At 58.9% G+C, this 11484-nt stretch overlaps 1 protein-coding gene across 3 annotated transcripts; it reads right to left on the bottom strand.

Annotated features, from left to right (window-relative positions):
* Positions 1-1547: 1547 nt before the first annotated feature.
* Positions 1548-10809, bottom strand: LOC144315896 (uncharacterized). 3 transcript variants are annotated; one of them, XR_013381636.1, is made up of 7 exons: positions 10673-10809; positions 9913-10041; positions 7950-8342; positions 6501-6797; positions 4878-5009; positions 4594-4685; positions 1548-4323 (listed from the first exon to the last, which is right to left on the bottom strand). XR_013381636.1 is itself a non-coding variant. In XM_077901192.1 (7 exons), the coding sequence occupies exons 4-7, from the start codon at positions 6712-6714 to the stop codon at positions 4231-4233; spliced, it is 555 nt and encodes a 184-aa protein (XP_077757318.1). In that variant the 5' UTR covers positions 6715-6797; positions 7950-8342; positions 9913-10041; positions 10673-10809; the 3' UTR covers positions 1548-4230. The 3 variants fall into 3 exon arrangements, 2 of the variants coding, with proteins under 2 accessions (XP_077757318.1, XP_077757319.1); XM_077901192.1 differs by having other exon boundaries at positions 1548-4344; positions 4878-5012; XM_077901193.1 differs by having other exon boundaries at positions 1548-4344.
* Between the last annotated feature and the right edge of the window lie 675 nt (positions 10810-11484).

Here is an 11484-nt window from a genome sequence, read left to right as displayed (position 1 = left end):
CTTGCAATAATGTGACACTATGCTGGTGGTTTGCTGGGGGTGTGGGGCGTGGGTGTCTTGTGAAGAAAGGTCCCCAAGAGTGGTGACAATTAGAATTAATTACACCGAGGAGAGGAAAAGCATATGCTAAGGTCCCAATGCAGCAATGATCGTGATCATGGACACCTATGGGGAGGTGAGGCTGGAACAGAATGAGCCAAGACGAGGTCTGAAGACAGGAGGATGGGGGAAGGAAGGCTCTGCAGGTTGGGTAGGAAGCTGGGAGTAATCCACCTGCAAAAGGAAGCCACTAGATGGTTTTCAGGACAATGATTTCATGTGATTCCCACTTTTAAGGATCACTTCAGACAGACATTGTGTGGAAGATGAATTAGAGGACAGGAGAGGGATGAGGGAGCTCAGGAAGTAGGTCCTGGAACAGGTGCAGTGAGAGAGGGTTGGTGCCCCTAGAGAAGGGTGGATGTGGAAACCAGGCTTGCAGGAGGCTCAGACTCACGGGCAGAGGAAAAGAAAAATCCAGGATGGGGGCTCACCTAGAGGGATGGCAGCTCCACACCCCTCCCCACATGCCTTGTCCCCGGCCCCTCTGCCCCCGGCTGCTCGTGACTTATACCCTGTATAACCGACCCGTAAGCTAGGAAGGACTCGGGGTCCCATTGCCGGGTGAGCTGCCCCAGGAAATCAGCAGCCTGACAGGCCGCTCATGGGAACCTGTGAGGCACAGCCAGGTGCTCAGAGGCACAGACCAGAGCTGCCTGGGTCCGAGTGGAGGCACAGGTGCGGTGGCCTGAACCCTCCCCCATGGGGTCTGACCTGAGCTGCAGGTAGACAGTGTCAGGACTGCCTCAGATCCAAGGACGCCCAGCTGGGGACCCGAAAATCACCAAGGAGCTCAGTGTGAGGGAAGAACTCCCTCCAGGGTCAGCTGAGGTGTGGTGGGGGGTCTGCGGGCGACGGGGAAACGCAGCAGCGCTTGTTCACCCAGCAGGCACCGTACCTGCCCTGAGGCTTTCTCCTTTCTCCTATCACTACATCACACTTTCTTGAAAATTAACCATTTCATCTACATTTTCAATGTATTTGTAAAAAGTGAAGCAAAAATTTTTGTTTCACTTACTTTGAATTTGTGGTTATTTCCTGATTTTTCATTTCATCTTTTGGGCACTCAGGATTTCGAGGCAGAGGGATGAAAGATTGCAGAGACCAGAACCTGCATGAGCCCAGGTGCCACCGAGGCAGGATTTCATCCTCCAGACAAAACCCCCTGATGCAGGAGACAGTAGGATCCCCACAGCGATGTTGGGTGCTGAGCAGAGAACTGCATGATAAAAGAAGAGGCAGGTGGCCGGGGGGGGGGGGGGGGGGGGGGGGGGGGGGGGGGGGGGGCAGGACAAAGTGGGACTGAGGGAATTCCCAGAGACCAACAAGGTAGTGAAGGCGCAGGCAGGAGCTCCCCCAGCAGGCAGGTGACAGGTGCACCTGTGGGTCTGTCTGTGTCTGTCTGTCTCTCTCATATGAAGTAATTTATGAGGCGAGGACACACAGACTACAGAAGAGACTCTTTGCTCTGAACAGGGATGAGTTCCAGCTCTCAGGAAAACTGAGAACAGCCACTAGAGGGAAGGTGGGGCCACAGTCCTTGTGGGATCCAGGCTCCTGGTGTTCATGTTCCACGAGCACTTCTGGACACACGAAACATACAGGAGGAGGACCCAGTCCAATCCCATGAAAGGCTGGGGGAGAGCTTGCATTCTGGAGGCTTCTGCCAGCAATCCTGGGTCCTGCCTGGCGGACAGGAGCACACATATGTCCAGGGCAGCTTCCCTCACTGACTCATAAGGACCCACACTTTAATACAACGATGTGATGTAATAACCTTTGATTGTTTTAAAAGTTACCTTTTTATTTTTTTTTAAGATTTTATTTATTTATTTGAGGGAGACAGAGAGAGAGAGAGCACGCGCACAATAGGGGGAGGGGCAGAGGGAAGGGACAAGTAGACACTCCCTGAGTGGGGAGCCCAAGGCGGGGCTCAATTTCAGATTCCTGAGATGATGACTGAAGATGAAGTAAGTCACTTAACCTACTGAACCACCCAGGCATCCCATCCTTTGATTAATTAATTAATTCAAATCGCTCTAGACAGAACATGGGCTTGAACTCCAATCCTGAGAGCAAGGGTCACAAACTGAGCCAGCTGAAAATCCAAGAATTATTCTTTGAAATAAAATACAGTAGCTTAGTTCAGTCAACTTTGATTCTTAATAAAAATGAGTTCACCGTGGGGACACCTGGTTGGTTCAGTCACTTAAGCATCTGCTTACAGCTCAGGTCGTGATCCCAGGGTCCTGGGATGCAGCCCCCTGTGTTGGGCTCTCCCCTCAGGGGAAGTCGGCTTCTCCCTCTTCCTCACCCCCACATGCTTGTTCTCTCTCTCCCTCAAATAAATAAAATCTTTAAAAAATGAGTCCATGATGAAGCCATACTGCCATATTCTGCTTGACACCAAGTCGTGTTCCGGAAAGAGTCTCGTGGTCAGTGTTGAAGGACAGAAAGGCCATCGAGCCCAGGGCCAGCGGGCCCAGGCACGCCTGTGCCGCCCCCAGCTCGGGGCTCCGGGCCGCCCTCCGCCCTCAGGCTGCCACAGGCTCTGAGGGAGAAACAGCCCTGGGACTAGGGCCGCCCTGAGCGAGCAGCATTGGTGAGCAGCACCGGGGGGCGGCAGCTGAGAAGGGGGAGCCAGCAGAGGACAGATGCATCCTCACACACGCTCCATCCGTTCGCTTTCGCAAACCAAGTCAGGAAGCAGGAACTTTACAGGCTCAGAGAGTCTCTGCGGGAGGAGAGTCGACCAGGACCCAGCGTCGGTCCGTCCCACTGATGCCCTCGAACGTGGAGGTTCAGAAGGGAGCCACGTGGCAGAGGGAGTGGAGGTGCCCGAGGCTCCTGGGTCCCCCCACTGCACCTGGATGGGGGCGCAGTGGAAGGACTGATCCACTGAGAGATTTATGGAGCCTCAGGTCTCATCCCCTGGGTTTGTCTGCATCGTGGAGCATTGAGGTTCCCTTCCTGCAGCCTCTAAGGTGGACGGTCAGGGCCGCAGCTCTCGGGGACCACGGCTCTGGCCTTCCCGGGGACTCGGCTCCTCTCGTGTCCTCAAGCCTCCGTCCCCTGCCTCTGGGTGTGGGGCAAGTGAAGAGCCAGGCTGTGGCTGGGCCCCGGCTCCAGGGCACACGTGTGTCCCTGTCTCTCATCCGTTTTCCTCTTTCGCCTCTGGCTGTTTTACTATTGCAAACGGCATTAAAAAAAACCAAAAAGTTACTCTGCTCTGAGGAAGAGTGCACGGGTGGCTCGTCCCCAGGGAAGGTCTCTAGAGTGCAGGGGAAAGTCCTACTGAGACCCCAGGACATCCTTCCCGGAGGCAGGAGAAGGAGGGAGGCAGGTGTCAATCAACACAGCCTGTTAAAAGCTAACTGGTAGGACCCAGAAACTTCCATTTCTTCCTGAACAGTAGGAGGCTCTGCCATTTGCGGCAGGACAGGACAGAAGGGAGCTTTGCCAGGACTCGGGACAGACAGCCGAGGGCTGGGGAGCCGCGCCCTGGAGCCCCGATCCCCGGGCTGGGTCCCGGCCCAGCGCTCCCAGCTGCGCGGCCTCCAGAGTCAGCCCCCAAGGCCTCCTTCTACTGACCCGACCCTGCGCACAAACCCGCACGTCACGGCGTGTGCACGAGGCCCGGGAGGTCCCAGCCTGCACGAGGTCAGAGCAGTGCGGGCCACAGAGCAGCACGCAGCCGGCGCTGACCGCCACGGACGCATCGCGTCCCTGAATAGCTCTCGGCCCAGCCTGACCGCGGGCTGCTCTTCAGACTGTCCCGGTGGGAGGCTGTGAGTCACAGTGGTGCGTCCAGGGGGCGAGGGTCCGAAGGTAGTTTGCTGTCCTATAGATGAGGAGGAGAGCAGAGTCCATCCAGGGGTGTCCGGGCTGAGGCTGAGCCAACCTGGAACATGTTGGTACCAATTCATGGACTCAGTTTCCCGCTTGCTCTACCACTGTGTGTGTCTCATGGTGAACGTGTGCAGAACCACTTAGCATAGACACTAGCTGATGCTTGGACCAGCCAGTCCCTCACCAGAGGAGTCAGAGAAGGAAGAGGTGAGACCAGAGCTGCAGGCATCATGGTCCCAAGACAGGTGTCCCCAGGGGGCCGGATTCTCCTGCTTCTTCCAATTAAATCCTCATCAGGGCCCTGCCTGGCCTGCGGACCTCACTGTAGACAGTAGTGAGGGGCGTCTCCCCTTCTAGACGAGCTGCACCCCTACCCTGGAATGCAGACAGAGGGTCCTGTAACAGCAGAGGGACAGAGAGTCTCAGAGGGACCCCCCCCCCAGACCCAGTGCTACTGAGATGACCTCCCCTAATCACTCAGCACTGCATGGGTCCTGAGGTGTATTTCATAACTAATACTGTGTTGTCTGGAAAGAGTTCCAGGGGCGTCGAGGTCAGACCCTGTGGATGAAGAGGATTGACAAACACATACCCAGGCACACAGGGATGTGGGAGGACTCAGGCTGCCCCCTCTCCCAGCCTCACCTGGTCCCTGCTGTCTCCAGAACCCTGCTGGCTCAGCTCTGCATAGTGGATGCCACCCATTGGGTCCCTGTGCTCCTCCTGGGACCCTGCACCTGGGTCATAAACACAGGGAGCTGGAGTGTGAGCCCTGAAACCCTATCTCCTCCCCTCCATGACCCCAAGGCCATGGCCTCCCCCACCAGCCTCCTGCAGGGACATCCCCTGAGCAGTAAAGGCAGGAGGAAGGGAGCCCAGGGTCCAGGGGAGGGAGGTGTATGGGCCCGGGGAGGAGAAGTGCAACCTGCCTCTCCCAGGCTCCAGGCTCTTCTTCACTCGTGTCCTCCAGAGGAACAGTCCAGCTCCCAGGATCAGCAGCAGGACCACAACAGTCCCCAGGATGCTGGGTAGTTGGGAGGCATCAGCCTGTCCCTGTGGATCTGCTTCCCCCGCACAGAGAGATGGAGAAAGTTAAGGACAGAGAGAAGGACAGACGCCCATTGCCCAGCACATGGACATGTGCTGAAGGCACCTGCTCAGAAGCTGAGGAGGGAGCAGCAAGGCAGGTGCTTTCACTCAACACTTCCCAAGCTCCTGCTTGAAGCCCAGGTGCTGAGAGGAACAGGACACGGTGCCCACCCCTGAGGACACCTCAGTGGGAGGAGGGTGAGAAGGTGCCAGAGGGAGCCAGCCAGAGCCATCCCAGGGCACAGGAGCTCCCAGCCTGTACACACGTGGTCAGGGAGAGCCTCCTGGAGGAGGTGATGGGAAACCTCATCCTGAGGAATGAGTGCAGGGAGCAGACAGGCAGGGTGGGTGCCGCCTGCCAGGAAAGATGGCCATGAACAGGGAGGGGGACACCTGCCAGCCCTGGAGCTCCAGCACCCACTGGAGCAGGTGGGAGGGGGACCAAGCAGGGAGGAGCCAGCTAGGAGGGTGAGAGGGAGGCAGGGGCCTCTTTCCATAGGGCACAGTGAGTGTCTGAGTGATAAGCTCCTCTGGAATCGGGGATACTGAGGCAGCGGGGCTCCAGCTGCTGGTGGAGGAGGTGGGAGGGCCGAGGGGGCACACGGGGCACCGGGTCTCTCATTCAATCAGGGAAACACAGACTGTGAGCAAACAGCCCGGGGCCGAGCTGGGACAGGAATTCAAGGAGAAGCAGACGTGGCCGCTGCCGTCCAGGGCTTGGGGCTGCAGAGGAGGCTCATCCTGGCGCAGAGCCTCACTCTCAGTGTGGGGGCCCCTGGCGGCTCCTGAGAGGACGCAGGTGTGAGGGCAGGACGGCAGCAGCTCCTGCGGGGCCTGAGCCCCTGAGGCCCAGACCCCGGGGTCAAACTCTCTTCATGCTCGACCTGCCCCCTGCGGCAGCCCCGGGGACTGCTTGGGTGTCAGGGCCCAGAGCCAGCTGGAGCCAAGGGGTCCCTGGATGGGAGTAGGGGGAATGCAGATCCTGACGTGAAAGGACTGAGGGAAGAGAGAGGAGCCTGACCAGAGGTTGGAGGCTGAGGACAGCAGGACACATCCGGGATCCAGGCCAACAGGTGGGGTGACCTGTGTCCACCAGCCCACAATTGGGCAGAGGAGCTCCCGGCCCTCAATCCTGAGGGATCGCTGGCTCATACCCCGTCTGGTGGCACAGACCCCTGACACCCCCCAACTCCCCTCCTGAAAACCACCCTGGACACAAGGAATGATGGATGAGGGTGTGCAGAGGTCACCGCTGGGTGCTTCCTGGACCAGCAGGGGTGAGGGTGGGGGTAGAGGAGACCGGGAGCAACACCCAAGGGCAGAAGCAGGTGGATGTGCCTGCCAGACTCTGGATGGGATGACCAGGTGGAGGGTGGTGCAATAAACAAGGGGACAGACCCGAGAACCCTCACCCAGGGCTGCCTGAGCCCCAGGAGCCCCTCCCCTCTGCAGGATGCACTCACCGTGGCCACAGATGTCCCCAAGGTCCAAGGTGACAGTTTTCTGGTCCTCTTGGTTGCTGAGCACACAGGTGAGGCTGGTCCTGGGCTGGCTGAGAGGCAGGCTCAGAGCCAGGGTCCAAGGGTTGGGAGCTGGTCCTGGGGCAACTCGTTGTTCCAGTTCCCTGGGGAGTCTCTTCCTCTCCCAGGACAGGGTCAGGTCCTCCCTGGTTCCCATGGTGTCACACTTCACGGTGACATTGCACCAGCCTGGGGTGATGAACCGATCCTTGGCCCAGATCTGGGGAAGGGGCAGGGGCTCTGGGGCAGGAGGAACAAGAGGACAGAGCGTCACGTGTGCAGAGAACATCACAGCTCAGGCTTCGTCCTCTGGAATCTCCCTGAAGCTCTGGTTTCCTTCCCCCTCAGGATGGTGAAAGCATATTACAAATAGAACAGAAGTGACCAAAACTACAGCAGGTGCCATAAGGATGTTGCCACTGAGTCAGCTCTATGGGATTTCACTAGACTGAGCAATTCTTAAAAATCTCAATGGAGAAATTTGGTCCAGCAACCACCTACCCAAACTCCATTAACTGTACGAAAGCGGGGTGTCCCATAGAAGAAGGAGAAGTTGGAACAGGAGAATTTAACTTGGTAGACCCTGCCCATCTTCTCCTGCTGGGATGGTGTCAGGACCCCATACCCCTGGTACAGAAGTCACAGGCCTGATCAGGGCCTTAGAGATTAGCCCAGGTTCTCAGCAGAGGAGCTGCAGTGGGGGACACAGTGTGGTCCCTAGGAATAGACACCCTATATGGTAGGAATATGCACTGAACTCGAGGTCCCCCCGAAAAACAAGGGACAGACTCCTAATCGGTCTTGCAAATCTCTCAGCCTGAGGCTGCAATGCTCCCTCTGCAGCAGGACTCATCCCAGCAGTGCTGGCTGTGCAGGTGGAGGAAGGGGCCAGGACTCAGGGGATACAGGTGCCACCAGAAGGGGGGACAGGAAAAGAAATGGATTCTCCCCAGAGCCTCCAGAGACCAGCACAGCCCTGCCCACACCCGGACCTCAGGGCACAGGCTCTGGGGTCGGACTCCTGCCCGACTGCACAGTAGGACCCTCAGGTGGGGTGTGGTGAGCCCCTGAGGTGTCCTCACCTGTCCCAGCAGCACAGACAGCTAAGGGACAGCCTGAGGACCCTGAGTCCTGTGGGGACAGTAGTGTTAAGGCAAAATCCCCACTTCCCCCCACAAGGGTTCCCCTCCCGAAGCACCAAAGTGATTCCATCCCTGGGGTGACTCTCAGCTCTGCCTGCATTTGTGGTGAACACCCTGCATCTGATTCCAGGGGAGAAGAGAGAGTCTGAAGGCTGGGATCTGGAGGGAACCCCATGAGTGGGGTGTGAGGACCTTCCAGGGACAGAGGAAAGAGGTCAGCTCTGGGGCTGGGGGAGGAGCCTCCACGCACCATACACAGTCAGGTGGAAATCCCGGTCATACTATATCCCTCTGGTGTTTGAGCCCCGAGCCCGGTACAGCCCAGTGTCCTCCAGGGTCAGGTTGTTCATCCTCAGGGTCGTAATGTTGAGCACACGGACCCTCTTCTGGAACTTGTCCTGGAAGTTGACCCATTCTGGATCGCGTGCCCCAGGGGAGACCTGCAGCAGGGTTGTGTAGTTTGCCCCGGAGGAGATCCCCCAGGTCATCTTCTCCAGCTCGACTCCTGCAGGCAAGTCTGGGTTTCTGAGCACTTGAAACAACACAGAAGCTCCTTGCATCCCCTTCAGGGAAACGGGGTTTCCAGAATCCTCAACTCCAGAACCGTGGGCTTCAGAACCCTGGGTGCCAGTGCTGCAGACGCCTAGGGCAGAGGGCACAGGAAGTGAGGGTGGTTTCCAGGAGGAATGAAGGAGAAAAGCCCAGAACCCATCTTGCCATTAAATCCCTCCCATGTGCTCCGTGACTCCTGGAAGGCAGGAGAGTGCATGAGTGTGAAGCGATGCTGGAATCACTCCTGTCCCAGGGCAGCGTCCCCTTGACCAGGTCATGTGACCTCACTCACCTGCAGGGTCCTGACCCCCAACAGGGAGAGGATGAAGTGCAGGGGACTCGGACCAACAGCTCTGGCACATTTACCATCCGTACCGAGAGCATTTCTGCAGAAAGGAGCTGCTCACCTGTTGGAGATTCCCTTCCTGGCCTTTACCCAGTCCCTATGGCTTCTCTCCAGGCCTGGGGACCCCACATGGGGCCCAGCACCCCTTACTCACATGGCCACCGGTCCCCAGGACAGGTATCCATGCTGTCCCTGCCTCGGCCAGCCAGGACACTGACACCTGATTCCTCCTCAGCCTCAAAGGCTCCTCCTCTGTCACCTCGTACACACTCACTCCCCTCTGACACCCCGTGCAGGAGGAGGTCTAGGCCTGACATGCTGTCCTGCAAAGCACCTGCCCTGGATACAATTCTCTGTATCTTACTGCGTTCTCTTTCGTTCTCATTTACTTTGTTACAAAGAAGCAGGTGGTCTGGGCAGCCCTGGTGGCGCAGGGGTTTAGCCTGGCCTCCAGCCTGGGGTGTGACCCTGGAGACCCGGGGTTGGAGTCCCACATCGGGCTTCCTGCATGGAGCCTGCTTCTCCCTCTGCCTGTGTCTCTGCCTCTCTCTCTCTCTCTCTCTCTGTGTGTGTCTCTATGAATAAATAAACAAAATCTTAAAAAAAAAAAAAAGGAAGCAGGTGGTCTGATGAAGTAAGAACTGGAAAATCCCACTCTGGTTAGCACAGACCTTCTTTCAGTCCCCTTTTGGGGCCCCCTCTGCTTCCCTCCTGACCCCCCAGGGTACCCCCACCTGGAGCCCCTGTCCTCAGTCTCCTGTTCCAGGCACAGTCTCACATGCAGCAGAGGCACAGACCCCTTGAATTCTGGAGGCCGCCTTTCCTTCCTTTTCCAACAGAATGTCACCATAGTCAGGGGCCATGTCGCCCCAGGAGCCAGAGGACACCTGCTTTCTTCTCCAGCTCAGCCCTGGGCTCTGGGTCGGCCCCGCCCGGGCACAGCAGCTGCAGGGGCTGCCCGGTCCCCTGAGCATCGCAGGCCAGGGGGTGCCCGTCCCCACCCTGGGTCCCAGCAGCCCCCGCTTGGTCTCCTCCATCCCTCTCCCTAGGGGGCTGCGGGCTCCCCTGGCCTCACCCCTGCTGGGGGTTCCGTCCTGCAGCCAGGCAGCCAGGGTCAGGGCTCCCAGCCTGGCCTCTGCCAGAAGCCCCTGTGTTCATTCCGCTGCCCCCGGGGCTGGAAACCAGACGCACCGCGTGTGCTCCATATCACAGGGCTGCTTCCTCTGCTCCTCCCCAGAGACACCAGACAGCCCCGCAGCTCCTGCCTCCCTGCCCGCCCGGGGGTCCTCCCTCCCCGGGAGCCCGGGCCACTCACTGAGGAGGAGGAGGGTGAGTCCCAGGAGCCAGGAGGCCCCGCCCAGTTGGGGGTCCCCTGAGCAGGGGCCCATGGCAGGCTGCCTCCCTGCTGGATCCATTTGGGCCTACAGTGAGGCAGGGGAAGCATCTAGAACATAGAGGAAGAGAGGATGAAAGACGTCACTCAAGAGACCTTGGGCTCTTCCACACCCCAAGGGCGGGGCCAACTGTTAGCCCTGGGACCTCACTGTCCAGTAGATTAGCCCATTCAGGTCTCTCCTGTTACCTCAGCTCCTGCAGTGGGCTCAGGAGATCATTGCAGAGCAAATGTAGGAACAGCCCCGTCTAGGAGCCCTGGTGCTGGAGAAGCCCCGACCCTGAGCTTACAAGCAGCCTGGTGGTCTCACCTCCCCAGTGTGAACCCCTAGGGCTCCTGACCTGTGTCCCTGGGCTCCCCCTCAGCCTTGGGCTCTGCTGTCCGTCCTGCTGGCACCCCAGGGCTCTGTCTGCACCCAGGGCCCGCCCTGCCCCCACACACAGGGCACAACCCCCCAGGAGCAGCACCCCAACCAGCACTTCCCTGGGAGGCTCTGCCGGCCATGGGCCCACACTCCGACACAGGCAGGGGTGCAGAAGGATGGGCTCCTCCTGCCACAGGCTCTGCAGCCTGTCCTGTCCCACCATGTGTCCTCCTGCAAGTCCCCACATCCACTCTGGGCTCCCCCAACCCGCTCTGCACCTTCAGACCAGAGAGCCTTCAGCCCTGCCCCCGCTCCTACCCACTGTTGGGAGATTCCTTCCCAGGGCGTCCCTGAGCCTTGTGGGTACAAACCCCTGGTTGGAGTCCAGACCTGGACATTTCAGTCCCTGGTCACTTCAAGGGGAGAGGCAACCAGTGGCTCTGCCCCCGTCCCGGTCCCCGTCCCCGTCCCCATCCCCACAGCCCTGGCCAAGCCCTCCTGGGGTGAGGACTGTTTGCTTGTGGAAACCACAGCTTGGGGTGGGGTTGTGGGCCCTGAGGGAGCCCCGAGGACCTGCTGGGCAAGGACCCTGGAAGGTCAGCCACCTCGCCCTCCATGCTGGCCCAGCACCAGGGACTTTTTACAGCTCTAGGCCACTGGTCTTTCCTGACCCAAGTCCCTGGCAGACCTTGAGGTGCCACACTGAGGGGGAGGGAGGCCAGGCCTGACCCAGGGCAGCCTCTCTCATTCTCACACCCGCAAGTAGAGGATACAAGCCTGTGGTTGCAATCTCGAAGCTTCTGACGTCCAGCCCTTTGCAGATCACAGCTACCCGCCACACTGGCTGAATCACCCACAGCCCAGTGTCTCCAGCCCCAGGCAGGCAGGGGTTGCTTGTCTCACTCTTGAACAATCTGAATACTTCCTAACCCACCCAGAAACAGCTCCCTGGTGGGCAGAGAGCTCAGGACCCTGAGCCCGAGGACAAAGGCAGGGCAACATGACTTCTGTGCTGACAGTGGCTTCAGACTAGAAACCCTCCTGGAGGAGCAGGTGCCACAGTCCGCCCCCAGGGGAGCCCGGGCTCTAGGACCAGACACAGTGAGGCTGCATCTCACCCTCCCACCCCT

Source organism: Canis aureus, chromosome 6 (assembly GCF_053574225.1).
Source record: "Canis aureus isolate CA01 chromosome 6, VMU_Caureus_v.1.0, whole genome shotgun sequence".
In the NCBI taxonomy this organism is placed as follows: Eukaryota; Metazoa; Chordata; class Mammalia; order Carnivora; family Canidae; genus Canis; species Canis aureus.
This window is presented reverse-complemented; position numbering and strand designations above follow the sequence as displayed.

Coding starts and splice junctions, on each gene's coding strand:
- LOC144315896 (XM_077901192.1), bottom strand. CDS start 6,714: ATGGGAACCAGGGAGGACCTGACCCTGTCCTGGGAGAGGAAGAGACTC. Junction 5,013..6,500: donor TGGGGACATCTGTGGCCACG/GTGAGTGCATCC, acceptor GTGCGGGGGAAG/CAGATCCACAGGGACAGGCT. Junction 4,686..4,877: donor GAGCCTGGAGCCTGGGAGAG/GCAGGTTGCACT, acceptor TTTATGACCCAG/GTGCAGGGTCCCAGGAGGAG.